The sequence below is a fragment of the Tripterygium wilfordii genome, chromosome 7 (assembly GCF_013401445.1).
Source record: "Tripterygium wilfordii isolate XIE 37 chromosome 7, ASM1340144v1, whole genome shotgun sequence".
In the NCBI taxonomy this organism is placed as follows: Eukaryota; Viridiplantae; Streptophyta; class Magnoliopsida; order Celastrales; family Celastraceae; genus Tripterygium; species Tripterygium wilfordii.
Window position 1 is genome coordinate 6,737,132 of NC_052238.1, and position 17,664 is coordinate 6,754,795.

The 17,664-nt window shown below is 36.3% G+C and overlaps 3 protein-coding genes across 4 annotated transcripts; all 3 read left to right on the forward strand.

Annotated features, from left to right (window-relative positions):
- The first annotated feature begins 359 nt into the window (after positions 1-359).
- On the forward strand, positions 360-6,053 carry LOC120002977 (beta-glucosidase 40). The gene is made up of 13 exons (XM_038851863.1): positions 360-601; positions 2,608-2,674; positions 2,773-2,828; positions 3,373-3,448; positions 3,680-3,751; positions 3,833-3,920; positions 4,009-4,264; positions 4,390-4,505; positions 4,602-4,825; positions 4,957-4,988; positions 5,144-5,246; positions 5,393-5,501; positions 5,589-6,053. The coding sequence occupies exons 1-13, from the start codon at positions 449-451 to the stop codon at positions 5,761-5,763; spliced, it is 1,527 nt and encodes a 508-aa protein (XP_038707791.1). The 5' UTR covers positions 360-448; the 3' UTR covers positions 5,764-6,053.
- A 2,363-nt stretch (positions 6,054-8,416) lies between these two features.
- Positions 8,417-11,717, forward strand: LOC120002565. Of its 2 annotated transcripts, none has more exons than XM_038851329.1 (3): positions 8,417-9,100; positions 9,829-9,969; positions 10,104-11,717. In XM_038851329.1, exons 2-3 carry the CDS (start codon positions 9,834-9,836, stop codon positions 11,528-11,530), a joined length of 1,563 nt encoding a protein of 520 aa, XP_038707257.1. In that variant the 5' UTR covers positions 8,417-9,100; positions 9,829-9,833; the 3' UTR covers positions 11,531-11,717. The 2 variants fall into 2 exon arrangements, with proteins under 2 accessions (XP_038707257.1, XP_038707258.1); XM_038851330.1 differs by having other exon boundaries at positions 9,834-9,969.
- A 1,434-nt stretch (positions 11,718-13,151) lies between these two features.
- LOC120002566 (zinc finger protein ZAT9-like) lies at positions 13,152-15,448 on the forward strand. Its single transcript, XM_038851331.1, has one exon. It carries the CDS (start codon positions 13,555-13,557, stop codon positions 15,040-15,042), a length of 1,488 nt encoding a protein of 495 aa, XP_038707259.1. The 5' UTR covers positions 13,152-13,554; the 3' UTR covers positions 15,043-15,448.
- Positions 15,449-17,664: the final 2,216 nt, after the last annotated feature.

A 17,664-nucleotide genomic window follows, 5' to 3' on the forward strand; every position in this document is an offset into this window, starting at 1 on the left:
ACTTATAAAAAAAGTAACATTTTAAGTACTTAAAATACACTCCATTATACCCATTATAAACATCTAGCACTTAACTTATCAATAAAGTATCATATCAAGTATTTTAAAATCATCCCATTGTGGATGCTCTTAGCATTCCATATATGTAATCAGGACAGTGTAGATGTGAATGCGGAGTGGCCAATCAAACAAACAGTATTCATTAATAAATTAATCCAACTAAAAACAAAATAAAAACTCCAACCCAAAAGCAATCCATAATTTTATATGCTTATATATACGTATTGCCAAAACGCGTGAACCCAAGAGAGAAGAAAAAGAATCCCATCTCCTATATATATATATATATAAGCTATAGCAACCTTTAGACAGCCAATTATACAAATCATCTTGGCCTTGGTCTGAGAAAAGATAGAGAAAGCTCCTGTTTGTCTTCAACAAATCAAGAATGACGACGACGTGGATGATGAGAAGAGACATTGTAAATGTGTTGATAGTAGTTGTGATGGTGCTTTCTGAGATCCAAACATCCTTCTCGCAAATCAATAGACGAAGCTTCCCCAAGGGCTTTGTTTTTGGAACTGCCTCTTCAGCTTTCCAGGCATGTCGCCCCCTGAAATTTATGTTTTTGAATTTTCTGAAAACATAATTTATGCTCTATTTTTCTAAAAAAAAAAAAATTTATGATGTCAGAACACCCAATGAATGAATGTCACATACTGTTAAGATGTTTTTGAGATGATTATCACTAAGATCCCTAGTATTGTTGTTAATTTTTATGTTCGTATTTTATTGGGGTTGTCTATATATGTATTTGGAAGAAAAAAAAATAGTGAACAGAAAATAAAAAACCTCAAAAATTTAACAGCCAATGCAGTGAGAGCATAGATGCTCTAGTGAGCTGGCCAATTTTATGTTTTTGACTTTGTGGACTAACATGCAACATCATGTTGTGTGCGACTTGTACCAGATTCGGAAAGATTGTCTTATACTCTTACAATGTCAAGTGAAAAGAATCAAATTAGTCCCTGAACTTTGACGATTGGGTCGATTGAGCCCCTAAACTTCATTTTAGGTCAAACAGACTTTTGAACTATGATGAATGGTGTTTGTTACCCCTTCGTCACATTTTCCATCCAAATTCTCTTATTTGACCAACTTTTTCAAAGTACAGGGCTTAAATAGACCATTTTTGCAAGACACGTGACATCCATATCGACAACATGTAAGGCATTTAACTAAAAAATCTTGCAAAATCAGCGTATTTGGATGGAAAATGTGAGAAGAGGTAACGAACATCATTCATCATAGTTCAGTGATATGTTTGACCCGAAATGAAGTTTAGGGGCTCAATCGACCCAATAATCAAAGTTTAGTGGTCTTTTCGATTCTTCTCCCTAAAGTAAATCATATTATTGATAGAGAGTAATGTTACAAACCTTCATTTTGTGTCAAATCTATGTAATATTGTAAATAGTCATTCATTATAAATAAATGTGTAGGATCCACTTAACATTTAATATTTCACATCGATTGAGGTGAAATAAGGGTCATATTTGGGGACTCTTTTTTTTTTTTTTTTTTGAAAGGGGAATCGAGGATTCGAACTCTCATCACCAAGATGATACACATAATTTTTACCACTCAAACTAGTGGCTCCGGTGTCATATTTTGAGAGTTTCAAGCATTATTCTTGTTAATATCATAAAACCCATTTTATTTATTTAAGCCCATGCATTTTAATTAATCACCTTGCCGTGACCAAATCGGTTAAGATGCATTATTTTAGAGGGGAAACTCACATGGACAGAATAAACTATGATAAATCGTAGATACTAATTTAATTTTATATGAATTAGGAAGCACTATTTAAAAATTTAGAATTAGAAGTTGACCAAGCACTCACAAATTAAATTTAAGAAGGAAAAACTTGTTAATGATGAATTTTAGGAGGTTGAAGAACGTAATTTAAGTCGAATGTCTGTTACAATAAATTTAAGGAACACAACTATTCTTTGTTCATTACGAAACAATCATTTATTCACAAATCTAGTGTGGGCCTAATGTTTTTCATTTTTCATGAAAAAAAATTTCCGCACTGATTAGTTTTGTCCCTTGAGGATTTTTTAATGATAGGTTCTATCTTCTATAGGAATTGGATAATCGTATTTGATCTAGAGTCAAGATTGTAATTTTAGGGATTAGGTAATCAATTTTAAATATTTTATAATTATTTTTTTGTCAGTTACAGGGGGTCTAGCCACAGCTTTGCTAGACGTAATGATCCAATTATTGAGGTGTATAGACAACATTTAAAGTACATATGGAGTTCTCACACTTTAATTTTCATCCATACACCTCAAATACTGGAATTACTGGAATCCCAGTTGTTGAGACGTTTATCTTTTTCAGTCTCGCCAACATGTTGTTTCATGGCTTCGCCATTAGTCAACTGCCTATAATTATTCGTTATTTAAAAAAAAAGAAAAAAGAACATGCATCTTTTTTAATTAATTTTCCCAAGACTGGTATTCATCTTAATTAATTTGTGTATAAAGTATTTGGAAATTTGATTTTTTTAATTTAATTATCAATTTTATCATGCAGTACGAAGGAGCTGTCAAAGAAGATGGGAGGGGCCCCTCTGTGTGGGACACATTTTCACATTCATTTGGTAATATCATAAAAAATTTAAAGAAATAAAATTAAAAAAAAGAGAGATGGTAAAATAAACATTTTATTTACCTTTGTATATATATGTTTAATCTGCAGGTATAACGGATTTTAGCAACGCTGATGTTGCTGTAGATCAGTACCACCGATATAATGTATGACTTCTTCTACCAATTCTTTATTAATTTAACAAGCTATTTTAAAATTTTCATTTGTCTGGAGAATTAATATATTCATCTTGTGATTAAATAATTAAAAATATACCATTCTTAAAAAAAATTTTAATTATAGATTATGAAATTAATTTTTTGAGTTAGAGGAATCAAATTTTATTACACTTTGTATAAGTGTAAGGAACTAATTAATATTAGGTGACTCCTTGATTCAATTTTTATTGGTAACATTTATACTATTCAAAATGATATAAAAAATTACATAAAAGGATATTATACAATTTATTATAAAACAGAAATAATCAATTATCAAATTATTTCATATTTTAAGAGATTTAGAGACATGTTCGACATGAAAAAAAAATATTATATATTATTAAAATTGTTACATATTTAAAAAGTTAAAACAAACAAAGCACTACTACAAGCTGCTTGGGATAAATGTTTTTTTTTTTTTCATATCCATGTCGTAATGACATTTAAGAAAAGATAGCTTACATATGAATTTGTGGTTGATTGCGAACAGGAAGATATACAACTTATGAAGGACATGGGAATGGATGCCTATAGGTTTTCTATTTCTTGGTCTCGGATATACCCCAGTAAGTTTCAAGACCCCCTAACCACCAGAAACATTAATCAAAAGTTATAGAGATCCCAATCATCTCAGTAGTGGAATGTGTCACTCTCTGATTCATTCACCAATCAATCAAGGGACATGATCCACTACTGAGATGACTGAGATCTCATTTACTGTGATCCTTAACATTTTTTAACATGAATACAATAATTCTAAGTTAGCACTTAACAAATTTCACTCTCTGCATTTATAGATGGAACAGGGAAACTAAATCAGGCTGGAGTTGATCATTACAACAATCTCATCAATGCTTTACTTGCCAAAGGTAGGATTGTCATTTGTCAAGTACTTGAAAACTTAATTAGACTACTCAGATTATCAAGACTAATTGTGTTGTTCTGAGCAGGAATTGAACCATATGTGACCCTTTATCATTGGGACCTTCCTCAAGCCTTGGCTGATAGATATAATGGATGGCTTAGCCCCCAAATCATGTGAGGAATTGATCATTAAGCCTTTTATGCTAAAACTATAGTCTGTTTTGGCCTTCGGGAGATATGTATGACCAAATTTTATTTGCAGAAAGGACTTTGCGGTGTTTGCAGAAACATGCTTTCAGAAATTTGGTGACAGGGTGAAGCACTGGATTACATTCAATGAACCCCATACGTTTGCTATACAAGGCTATGATGTGGGTCTCCAGGCACCGGGGCGCTGCTCGATTCTTTTTCGGCTCTTTTGTCGAGCAGGAAACTCTGCAACTGAGCCTTACATTGTTGCCCACAACACCCTCCTTTCCCATGCTGCTGTTGTTGATATATACAGAAACAAGTACAAGGTGTTTGAAAAAATGTCTTGGAGAGCCACATGCTACTGTTGCTGATAGTCATTGAGCATATTGATTTTTTTTTAAATAATATGAGGATGAGCTATCAATAATAGTATTGCCGGATCAATGTGCAGCGAAAACAACATGGAGCCGTAGGGATAGCATTTGATGTTATGTGGTATGAACCAGCATCAAACTCTACCGACGACATTGAAGCAGCTCAAAGAGCCCAAGATTTTCAATTTGGCTGGTAACTGCCATACTTGTAGTCATTACTCATGCTTCCATATCATTTTGAAGTTTTCTCTCTTTTGAAGATGTTGACAGTAATCCATCACTGCTGCAGGTTTATTGACCCTTTGATCTTTGGGGATTATCCGAGCTCCATGAGAAGTCGAGTAAGAAGCAGGCTGCCAACATTCTCCAAATCTGAAGTCGCCCTTCTTAAGGGTTCACTGGATTTTGTGGGCATTAATCACTATACTACGTATTATGCCAGAAAGAATTCAACTAATATCATTAATGTCTTGCTTAATGACTCTGTAGCTGATTCTGGCACCATTACCCTTCGTAAGTCATTACTTTCCATTTCCTCTTCCCTTGCCTTTTCCACTATCAAATTCCACAAAGTCAGTAAGTCATTTTGCTAAATCTGTGCCCGCTAATCGAATGCATTGTCTTCTTTTCGTATGTTTATTTAGCATTTAAAGATGGGAAGGCTATCGGAGATCGGGTGAGTATTTTGATGAAGAAGAACATCTTGTTCAGTAACATTTAGGGCTTAAAACAACTGCTAGAAGTACAACTGAAAACAGATAAATTTACTGACTACAAGTCAATAGAACATTTTCCTCATTCTTCTGCTGCATTGTGTCGTTGAAATTGCAGGCGAATTCTATTTGGTTGTATATTGTACCAGATGGTATAAGAAGCTTAATGAATTACATCAAACAGAAATATGGGAACCCTCTGGTCATCATCACTGAAAATGGTAAATCGATCTTGTAAACTTCTAAATAATTTGTGTTCAGGATTTACAATGGAACTTTTTTCCTCCTCTCTTGCTTCCATTTGGGTAATTGTCCAATCATCCAAAACTAGACGTTCTCTTTGTGTTTCCATGGTGTATGTTTACAGGCATGGATGACGGAAACAGCCCGTTCACCTCTATCAAAGATGCTCTGAAGGACGAGAAACGGATCAAGTACCATAACGACTATCTAACAAACTTGCTGGCTGCAATCAAGTATGTACAAAATCTCTTTCACAATCATATGTATTCCATCATTTGTGGAGTATCAGAAACTCATTTTGAGCGATTTTGTTATTGCAGAGAAGATGGTTGCAATATTAAAGGCTACTTTGCATGGTCTTTGTTGGATAACTGGGAGTGGGCAGCTGGATACACTTCAAGATTTGGTCTATATTTTGTGGATTACAAGGACAAACTCAAGAGATACCCTAAGAACTCTGTACAATGGTTCAAAAAATTCTTGGCTTCTGCTTGATTTGTATGGAGAAAGTACAAGGAACTGGATCTTTACATGATTGTATCCCCAAAACCACACCATTTATAATTTATTGTAGGTCGTTGAATGGCATGTTATACTCTTCTTGGGACATATTACCCTCACAAGATATGTTTTAAAAATAGTTTATTTGCATAGGCTCAGTTTGGAAAGGGAAAGACACATGCAATGCTTTTATCTCAAGCAGTGTATTTTTCCCTTTATTAATTTGTATCCCAAAGGAATAAAAAATAAAAGGTGTCTTCTTTTAGTGGCTTGATTATTTAAGAGATCATTGTGAAGTGTTTCCGATTAATCAAGATCCCTATCTTTTTGACAGTTTTTTTCTCACTTTTAACAACTTTAAAAATTAAAACAAATTTGAACTATAAGGCATATATATATATATTTGTTGATCCTGGCTCTTGTAAAATTTTGTTATGGTATTGCTTTTTTTTTTTTTTTGAAAAAGATGTCATAGACCTTATTGCATTAGGTTACCCAACAAATTGAGTAACTGAAGCTCGTAGGCACTCGGGGTCACCATAAAGGTGAAATACAATCTAAAGACTAGAAAACAAAGTAATAAAACATAAACACTAAACTGGAAATCGCAAGGCAAGACATTGTTATGGTATTGCTATGTAGTATAAATAGAGGTGTCAAATGGACCGTGATAGGCCAAGCCCCTAATCTCTTGACCAGGCTGGGTTTGGAATCCCTGCCCAAATGATAAAATTTGGCCATGCCAGTCAAGGGCCGGCCCACTATGCATATTTCGGCGAAATTTCCGTCCAGCTACTACTGAGAAGTGAGAATTTTTGAATTGCGAACTCCTCTTGATGGACTCCGCCGACCCGATGAGTGGCCGACTGAGATTCAGCCACAGAAGGTAGGTTTGCTACTAGAGTGTTAGTGGTGCTGGTGTTATTTCGGCGGAACACTATTGCTGTCATTTTGTCTAGGATCTCTAGAGTGGAGAAGGAGGTTTTGGGGTGGTGATTGAAGTCTTGTATACCTTTTTTATATATAAAGAAATTGATGCACACGACATGGAAGAAATATGTCAAACCATTACCAAGAGAAGATGTTCACTACCACCCCCACCAAAAAAAACAAAAGACCCCATAATAAAAAATGGAATAACTTCTGAAAGTTAAGCAAAATCAAAATACTTTGATGATTACATTTGTTTGTATCATGGAAAATAAATATCAAATCTCAATAGTAAACACCCGAGCTATTAATTGGAATTATAAAAATAGCGTAAAAGTCTAATATTAACTCATGATTTGTAATTTGATTTCGACCATCTACATTAAAAAAACATAAAGTTAATAAAGACAAACTTTATATTATGTATATATCTATATATATATATATATATATATATATATATATATATGGTTCGGTGAACCCCAAAATTCATCCTTGATAGACAAACCTCGAAAGATGAAAATGAAGACCTATTATTTTTTTAAGTATTTTTTTATTATTTATTTTTATTAGCTTGTGAGATCTTTTTGTTATACACTAGACTAAAGCACTTTTTTCATAAAAAAAAGTATGCTATTTACAAAAAAAAAAAAAAAAACACTATGGATGAGAAAATTAAACCATGCCTTGTCAACATGTCAGGTGTCACAGGAACGTACTACAACAGTTTCCATGAAGGAAACATCATGCTAAGAATTAAATCAAAGAGATGACAACTCTCAAGAAATAATATCTCACGCTAAGATATCATCCTCAATCTAACAAATGTTCCAATGCAAAAAAATCAGGGATCAGAGATCAAGAGAGATTTGGTCTTATCTACACCATGACTCTCCATATCCTACCTACCATCAGGTTAGCATACCAGCCTAACAACCATGCATGATCGAAGGAAGACTTCCTAACGACAACCTAGGGAAGATTCAAACTCAAATTAGAACGGATCATGAAGAATCCTCATATCACAACGAATGATCAATATCTCAACAGACTTGGGATATGAAAATCCCAACAGATACGACCTACAACACTATAAAAGGAGGATGGTTAGACTCATCCCAGGTATGCTCTCATTTCACTTCCAATTTGATTCTCTAAATATGATTACTGACTTGAGCATCGGAGTGTCCCGGGACCACGAAATGGTCGCCCTCTCCATTGTTCTTGTAGGATTCACGGAGACTTGTCGCTTAATCAACCATATCATCAACTGACGTGCGGATCGTCTTTTACATCCACAAGGACGTACTTCTGTTTATCGACAATATCTTCCGTTTCGTCCAAGCTGGATCCGAAGTATCCGCCTTATTGGGGAGAATGCCCTCCGCTGTGGGTTATCAACCCACCCTTAGTACTGAAATGGGTTCTTTACAAGAAAGAATTACTTCTACAAAAAATATCCGAGACTATTTATTATGCTATTTCATAGGAGTGTTTTTTTTTCAGACAATAACAAATTAAATTTGCGTAAAGATTTGATATAATAATGATAAATTGGTATTTCTGATGATGTCGGAATACAAGTTAATGGTCAATTAATAAATAAATCATTATATAAACCAATAACGGAGGGCATTACTGTCATTGCAGAAGAAACCGGGCCGGTCTGCTTAAATACAACGCCTCTCAGCCAGCTGCCTTCGAAATTAACCCGGTTTCCTTTGATGGACCGCTTCGTGTACAAAAAGCACAAATCGTATCCCTAAACATTCATCGTCTTCCTCCTCCAACCTCGATTTGATCGAGTTCTGATTTCTGTCAAATTAAGTCATCTAATATCAGATCTGGCTGTCGATTCGTTCGATCTCTTATATTCTCCATCGATCGATACCTTTTTCGATCTTAGCCGTTAATTGCACAAAATTTTGTACTTTAGGGTTCCGATTCGTTCTCGTCAAGCCTGTAATCTCTCGATACTTCGCCGTTTCTGAATTAATTTCTGATATACCTCTCTGAATTTGTCTCCAATTCGTGGATGATTATCGATTCGTTTCGATTTTAGGGTTTCGATTTTTTCGATCTGTAAAGCCTTCTTAGATCTGTAAATTTGTAGAGGGTTTTGTTGGGGCTCGTTGTCGCGAGGTTTCTCCACCTGTTTTCGGTCATTAATTTTGTTGGTTTGTTCCCGAATTTGAAACCTAGGGTTAGGGTTTCCATAGAATTTGGGATTTTTCCTCTATAGTCAAATTGAATTGGGAAAACGTTCTTTTACATAAATTAAACACCTATAGTCTACAATTAAGTGTTTATTTCTCAGAAATTAGGGTTCTAGGCTGCTCCCTTGATTTCCAGTCCATTCTCTCTGCATTTGTTGGAATTCTGAATTAGGCGTGCTTGGGAGGTAAATTTTGTTAGTTTTGAATTTTTGCTGCTTTTGGCATGTTGTTCTTTATTCTTGTTATGAACATGTTATGATTCTTAGTGTATATATTTGATTAGGAAGGCAATATTGAGTGGAGTAAGAAATGATTGCTTTGTTCCTTGTATTATTTAATTTCTGTTAATTGGTTTCTTGAAATTTTTTACCCTCTCGACAAGAAGCAGCTGCTTATCATACTGTCTAGTTTTGCTTGCTTGAGTTGTTTTTGTTTCTTTGTTTTTTGCAGTACTGCTTAGCTTACTTCTACACATTGTGAGTTGTCTGGCTGGCATAAACTAAGAAAAGGTTTTAAGTACAAAAAATGTTATACATATGCTGATATGTCAAAATGTCTTGTTTTGATTAGGGCAAATAATCTAGTTGATAGCCCTATTTGATATGTTGTGCTGCTTTTAAGTTCAACGCAATTGACATCGGGGTATGGTTACTACATGCATTATTTGATAGAAAATTTTTTCCACAAAAATTGTAAAATTATATTTATTGGTCTCGCTATGAGTTATAGCTTAAATGTTTTCTCGTTTTGCTTTTCTTTTGAGATATTTTATAAAGGCCAATGAATATGCTATTATATCTTTATGGACATGAACTAGCTAGTAAAGAGCAACTGTGCAGTCTGAACTGAACATCTTTGTTTTTTGTTCTTTTCCTGAATGTTCTTCTTGATCGTATATATATCTGTCTTGCAGTTCAGATGGGATTTAAAAGGCCTTTTGATGATGAGGAGTTCGAGGAGCTTCCATTCAAGCATTCAAGACAGCTGGATCGTAGCAATAAGCTGATTCACTTTTCTGATTGCTATGACGCATTTCAGAACACTAAGATTTCCGGTAATTGATACTCATATGTTGATAGATGATTTGAAAATGCCCCTGTATCACAGTTGGCAATGTGTTGTACTCAACTGAGTGAATTATCTACTTTTAGATTGTTATAGAGTCTGAACTTATTTTGCGCTAAGCAGGTGAGAATGAGGTTATTGAAGATAAAAATACTGAGGTTTCAAAACAAGCAGAGAAAGATCTAGAAACAAGTGCTCCCTTGTCCTGGGTCACCAGCAGTTCTGGAGATGAAGATGCTGGAACTGGGGGTGCATCTTATTCTTCTCTTTCCCCAGAGTATTTTGAATTTAATTTTCCGCAGAGAACATTTACTCCTTTTGAGGATGTCTATTCATCATACTTGGACCGGCCTCCAAAAAGACAAGTTCCTCTTGGACCTAATCATCAGGCTACTCTTCCAGTGTGGAGTGGGCATTTGCAAAACAACGTAGAAGATTCTGATTATGAACATGATGTGCATCTGATGGGAAGTTGCGTCATTCAAATGCCTGACATGAAACTTCCACACAATAATGACAAGGCTGGAAGTGGAAGAACCAACTGTGGCTGCATTGATGAAGGCTCTGTAAGATGTGTGCGGCAGCACTTAACAGAAGAACGAGAAGTACTAAAGAAGGCCCTTGGACATGAAAAATTTGTGACTTTGGGCTTCTATGACATGGGAGAGGAGGTGGCACATAGATGGACAGAAGAAGAGCAACGGGTTTTTCATGAGGTTGTGTACTCCAATCCTGCATCCCTGGGTCAGAATTTTTGGAAGCACTTGCCAGCAGTGTTTCCTTACCGAACCACAAAGGAACTTGTCAGCTATTATTTTAATGTCTTTATACTGCATAGGCGGGCTGTGCAGAACCGATCGAACTTGCTCAATGTTGACAGTGACAATGATGAGTGGCATGGAAACAGGACCTCTCGTGAAGTTCGAGTTTCAGAAGATGATGACTCAGATATTGATTCACTTGTTGATCAAGATGATCAGGACGAAATTGGGAGAAAATCTCATGAGAATGATGATGACTCTGATGATGATGATAGTGACAATGACGATTGTGATTGTGGTGGTGGTGGTGGTGGTGATGAAGGAGATAAATGTGGCGATGCGATGGGGGAGGATTGTGGAATAGTTAATGTATCAGATGGATTGCATGTGAAGTCATTTGGTGAGAGCAGGTTTGATACTGTGACCAGCAAGGTAGGTGGGAGCGATGGGGTTGACGGTGGTTTCAATGTTAAACATGACTCCCACATTTCTCTTCAACATGGGCATAGTATGGTTGACTCGTGGTGTCCATTTGATGCGGAGACTTCTTTGCCAATGAGCTCTGTCAGGACTGATCATAACAAAAGCTTGCATGGACAACTGAATGGATCTAGGGATGTTACGCGGCATGTTTATCTTATGGAACCCTGTGATGCTAAAGTTTGGGATGCCAGGTATCCAAGCCCGACGAAAGGTGTAGACTTTCTACCTACATGCAACATCATCGAAGAGATCTTTGGTAAAGAAAGTTGGGATGACAAGACAACAAATGGTGGTCCTACCTTTTAGAGTGCCATGAGCTCGATACAAATTGTAAATTAAGACTGCTATGGAAGAAGAAATTTTCTGAGGCAAAATAGAAATTTCTTCCAATTCAATTTTTTTGGGGGTAAACATTGTCAGTGGCCGTTATGCCCTCCTTTATTGCCTTGTAGCCATCTCTCAATGATATCTATATCCTTACTGAATTGGTCTATCCTTCTTCCTATATATCATCTGAAATCTGCACTTGGAGACTGGTTTCACATCCTCTCATCTGAAACTGGAATCAAGAAAACTAATGGAAATAAAAAGGGTGGAATAAAGAACATTCCCCAGGACCTTGCTGCTGTACTTAATCTAATATGCTAGCCAGGTGACAGGGCTAAAGCCTAGAGTTCTGTTCGCAACAACTCTGCTTGCTTCTGTACCCATTTGCAATTGCAATGCCAATGCCAATAGAGATTACTGATTAACCAAACAATGGTGTTTTCTCTATCAAGATGCTTGGGAGGGTTGGGCCATTCAAGGTTTATGTGGGCCAGAGGCCCATAGTTCCCTCATTTGTGTTTGCATTACAAACATATAATCAATTCGCAAGTGCATTATGCGTATCCCTGGCTGCCCGATGCGTGAGATTGATTTACCGACATAAATTCTAAAATTTTAATTGACAAATAATTTAAAAAGTCTAATACATATTTCTATACGTACGGGTGTGATAGTTGGAGTTTAGATTCATAACAAATGTATAAAGACAAACTTGTAAGGTGGTTTGGTTGAAAAAACTATTAATTGCTACTCCAATTTATGAAAACATAAATATAATTCAACAATTTCGCAGTCAATGCTATCTAGACTTTGTGACATTTTGGTTTGCATTTTTGGTCACCCAACAAGACAAGTGAGAATACAAGTTTGCTTGTGTCATCCCAAATCAAACATATATGTTACTAACTGTTCATGACAGATGTCTATAACATGACTTCATTTTTCAAATAAACAATCCATAGCCACCCATCCAAATTATAATCTGATCAACTTTTTCTAAAGGCAAAGCACTTGTAAGGGTTTATTGACTTGACTCCGTCGTAGAACTTACACCAACATTTTCCACAGAAAATGACAAATATGTGATTCGATCATGTAACTTTCCTTTCATGGAAGCACCCACAAAATTTGGTTTCCACTTGTAATTAACAAGTCAACAAGACAGATTTTTTAGTGCACCATGCACGGGAATTCAGTGAGTATTATCTTCTACATTTTCTTTTTTACTTGGTCAAACCAATTCTGCCATCTGCCAAGTGTGTATTTTGAAGAGCACCCATCAAATGTTAATGAGTCTCTGTGGAATTACACCTGTAGTAGTGTCATTGTGTGAGTTAACAACAAGTAGTCAAGTGGCAAAGACAGAGTATGCATAGATAGTGTTTTTGGAGCAACTAAATAGGTAAATACTGAATGAATCCACAATTCTTGGGATACTCAAAAGTCCCACAAATCCTGACCCTTCAATCCAACCTCTCATTAGAGTACACGTGCTGTCTATCATTTCTTTTCCTTTTTTTAATGTTTTGCTTCCATGCATGGAATTCTCCTCCAACTACAACACAAAAACAAAGTAGAGAGAGAGAGAGAGAGAGAATAAGTTATGGTTGTTCTCTGATAGCTGCCTTGATAGGTTTCTTCTTTGCCATCATTATCCACCCATCTCCTCGATTTTGTTTTGTGAACCCATTACATTGCTCTCCAAACCGAAAAGGGTATTTGTGTACTTTGAAAAAAAAAGGATTTGAAGGGTCTTTTGTTTGTGGGTCGATTTTGTACTTGGCAAAGGCTGTCACACCTCAAACTCTTGATTCTCTTCTGAGCATTTCCAGTAAAATAGGAAGAAGAAACACTTTGTGATCACCTCTCCTCGGCCGCTAGATCTGAACATATTTGGGTCTTCCTTGATCATGGAATGCGGCACTATTTGTGAGGTAATCTGTTTTGAGTAACTGATTTTAGTGCTTTTTGATTGCTGGGGTCAATTTGGGTTTTATTTGTCAATGGAAGAAAATCGAAACAGGAAGTTCGTCTGCAAGTTTTGTCACAAAAGATTTCTGTGCGGCAAGGCCTTGGGTGGTCACATTAGGTCTCATAAATATGGACACACAATTGAAGCAGAGGAAGCCAAGATTAACAAAATTAAGAGCAAGAGTTATATGGGTGATGAATCTGGTCTGCAATCTGGTTATGTGCTTGGAGAGAATCCCATTAAATCAAGGAGGCTTTCGGATTCCAGCATCACTAGTTTAAATCAAGAAAAAGTGTGCAAAGAATGTGGTAAAGGTTTCTCATCATCGAAGGCTCTTTGTGGTCACATGGCTTGTCATTCAGAGAAAGAAAAGAATAAGATCAGAAAGAATCGGTTCAAGGATCATTCTGGGTCTGGTGGAAATCTGAAACTCATAAGTGATCACCAGTTAGAGACCGAGACATCGGGTCCGGGAGGGCAGAGGAGGTCTAAGAGATTAAGGTACAAGACTATTGGTGTTTACCCTTCTCAGTTTTCTTTGTCAAATGGTTCTTTATCTGCTTCTGATATAGAGCAAGAACAGGAAGAGGTTGCTATTTCTTTGATGATGCTGTCTAGGGATTTTAGATATAGAGGATGTCCTGATTCAGTTGTGGAATCTTCAGAGAATCATTCAGTGACTTTGGATGCTAAATCTTCATCTATTGACATGAAAATCGATTCAAAGAATGGTTTTAATTGTGGAACTGTTGGTAATGAGTTTGTGGCTCTGAAGAGAACAAGAGATGGGAATTTCAAAGGTTCTGAACCTGGACTTTCTGAGAATTCTGATTCTGGGTATTTCAGAAATGAACCCAGGAAAGTTGAATCAGATGTTTCTGTTGATGGCTTTCACCGGAATCTTAAAATTAAGAAGCCAAATGGGCAGTTTTGTTCTCAATTCGAGCATTCCGACGCTGAAATGGGGAAAGGCTTAATCAATTATAAGTGCAAGAAGTTAGAATTTTTGGAGAAGGATATGATTGGGGAAGAGGGGTGTGAAGAAGTTGATAGAGCTTCAATGAAGCATGATTCGAGGATTAGAGTTGAGAATGAATATGAGAGCTTGACATCACGCCATTCTCTTGGAGGACGGAGGGCTAGTCACAACAAGATTAACGGTTGCTGTGGATCAATGAATGAAATTAGCGAAGACAGCATCGATGATGAATATGTTCCTACTTTTATTGTTGATCCTACAACCGTAGACACTTTCAGAAAGAAAAAGCCTCTTGAGCAAGACCTTTCTGAAAATGTTGAGAAGAAAATGGTGTCAAAGAAAGGGAAAGTGCATGAATGCCCTATCTGCTTCAGGGTTTTCCGGTCCGGTCAAGCTTTAGGTGGTCACAAGAGGTCCCATTTTGTCGGAGGTTCGGAGGATAGAAGTGTTGTGATTGAGCAAGAACCATCCGAGATGCCTAGTCTAATTGATCTCAACCTTCCTGCCCCGATTGAAGAAGAGGCATACATGCCGTGGTAGGTTTCAAGAACCACAGGCATGAGGTTCTGCTGCTTGTGATCTCTAACTGAGAAACTTTTTTGGTCACAGTGGCCTGAGGATATGCTAGAATGTACAGACAAATTGGTCAGTGTCTGCTTTTCTTTTTTTGCTTCAAATTCAAGGTTGTCGAGCAAGGTAAGCGTTCTTTTACCGCGCATCAGTTGGAAGATCCAGTTTCATATTGCAGTAGGAGCATTTCTGCTTATTTCCTTTGTCATTTGCAGATTTCATGTTTCATTTCTTTGGTTGTTTAAAGTTCAGTTCTTTGTTTTCTTTTGAATCATAATCCAATGAAACTGCATCTGCTATGTGGATTTTTCTCTGTCCTTTTTGCTCCAATTGAAAGCAGAACTCTTTTGTAGACAGGAGTACTTCCAAAGTAAAATCAAGCAAGCACCATAAAGTTCACATTGCAACTTTCATGATTAACTTTCTTGCTTCAGTAGCTTGTATGGTGAATTACTGTAGAGTTAATATGACTAGTTGAACCAAAACAATGGGCTAAAGAATCAAGGACCACATGCTTTTGTGGGGGAAGATGTTCAAAAGGGCCATAGAGAAACTCCAAAGAAGTTTCCTCCTGAATTTATATGGTTTGGACAGTATCACATACATTCAATTTCGTTTCTTTTGTTTCTTTTCTTAATCTGGATTACTGCTCTCAAGGGTCTCTATTCTTAACTAAAAAAATTTCTTACCAACTTGAGTAGTTCCTCTGTTTTATACAAAGATTGCTGCTTAAAAAGGGGACCAAATTAAGGAAGAAAAAAAAATTGGCAATGGAAGGAGGGGCAGTTTGTTGATTTGCCTTGAAATGTTATTTTCTGGTCTGTACTATAACCCACCTGTAACAGAAAGGGGGAGCTTATTGGAGTGGTTAGACTACTCTTGGGATTGAAGACTTGAGGAGGATGATTGCTATATGGAATGATGGAAAGACAAAAAAATGCAAGACTGAAGGTGGTTGCATAGTCACCTACCAATATTCCATAACAATTCTTTATCACCCCACCCCCCTTCCTCCTCTTTATGTGTAAATTTATCTTCTCTTTTGTCTTCTGTTGAGTTGATTTACTTAGTTTAATGTTTATCAAGTCTTGCTTACATCAAGAGGAATTGACTGGCTTGGTATCATATGAAGATTCATTAAATGGTCTTTTACAAGAAAAGAAAACTGATTTGTTTGTTTACTAATAGCAAATGAGAGAGTAAAGAAAGAAGATATAAAAGGGACTTTGCTTCATGGGTCAAGAGTCAAAAAAAGACTGAGTTGCTTGGAAATAACATACAAGGCAATATCATCTGCTGATTTCATCAATGGCACAATGTGGTGGACCATTTGGGGTAGAAATTGAGAGATGATGGTTTGCCAGAAGAAAACAGAAAACGAGGAAAAAAATAAAGAACCCAAAAAGTAGAGAAAATAGAAAACAAATCAAAACGATCCCTTAATATTTTTATTGTTTAATATGTTAGTGGTAGTATATTAGGAGATAAGAAAAGAGATCTGAGAAAGAAAAAAAAAGAAAAAGAAAAAGAAAAGAGAGAGTAATTTTAAGTTGAACTTGTTGACAACAATTGATCACCGTAGCCTAATTTATTTTGCAGAAAAGAAATTCATAAAAGTGCATGACCAGAATCTGCTCTACTTTGGGGCACAACTGCCATAGGCCCTTAAAGTTGGGCCCAATTTTGTTTGACTCAATTACCTAGTTGTGAAGTATTTATATTCCTTTTAGCTCATAATTGAAATATTTTTTTTTAATTGAAAAAAAAATTATAGGAGAGAGTATTTTTGGTATCGGCGTAAGGTTGGGTGTTTTTATAGGAGAGAGTATGAAATGAAAAGTAACACTTACAATATGATTTGAAGTTGTAAGCAATGATATAAATTCAATAGCAGTTGATAAAGTATGATCCGAGATAGAAAATAAATGACAAAAACGAAGATAGGTAGTGGATTCCAATCAAGGGCGGAGCCAGGATTTGAAGTTGTGGGAGGCTACTAGAAGTTGACGGGGGTCCGAGGGTAGCGCCATTGAAAATTTTTTTTATGGTACTTGAGAATCACTCCTTTTAATTTTTAAATAAAATAAACAGTCAAAACAATGTAGAGAATCAAAATGCTTCAATGGGCATACAAATTCTTGAGTGAGGATATTTTTTTATCAGGGAAGGCCGAAAGGGAGCTGGGGCTCGAGCTCGATGCTCGAGTTCGGAGTTTGAGATTACATACGATGCAACTTGTCAACTGAGTTACTAGGGGTTGGTTTTGTAAGAATACTTTGCTATTGCGAATGGTGGGTTTTTGACAAAGTCTTGGAATTCACTATTTACTTTCTAGCTAGTTCTTTAATGGTGGGTATCTTCTACAGGTGTCATGATTGAGATGGGCTATTGGGCCTTCCTCTATAGTTCTGTAAGAATACTGGAACGTAGGCCCATTTTGGTGGTTCAAAAGAAAGGATCCCCATAAGATTATCAAGCCACTAGGCCTCAAGGAGGCTATTCGGCTAATCATTTTTTTTTTTGGAAAGACCCATAGGTCACACACACACAAAATCATACTCGAGGGGTATGAAGGCCACCACAGCTAATGAA

Coding starts and splice junctions, on each gene's coding strand:
- LOC120002977 (XM_038851863.1), top strand. CDS start 449: ATGACGACGACGTGGATGATGAGAAGAGACATTGTAAATGTGTTGATA. Junction 602..2,607: donor CTGCCTCTTCAGCTTTCCAG/GCATGTCGCCCC, acceptor TTTATCATGCAG/TACGAAGGAGCTGTCAAAGA. Junction 3,752..3,832: donor CAATGCTTTACTTGCCAAAG/GTAGGATTGTCA, acceptor TGTTCTGAGCAG/GAATTGAACCATATGTGACC.
- LOC120002566 (XM_038851331.1), top strand. CDS start 13,555: ATGGAAGAAAATCGAAACAGGAAGTTCGTCTGCAAGTTTTGTCACAAA.
- LOC120002565 (XM_038851329.1), top strand. CDS start 9,834: ATGGGATTTAAAAGGCCTTTTGATGATGAGGAGTTCGAGGAGCTTCCA. Junction 9,970..10,103: donor TCAGAACACTAAGATTTCCG/GTAATTGATACT, acceptor TGCGCTAAGCAG/GTGAGAATGAGGTTATTGAA.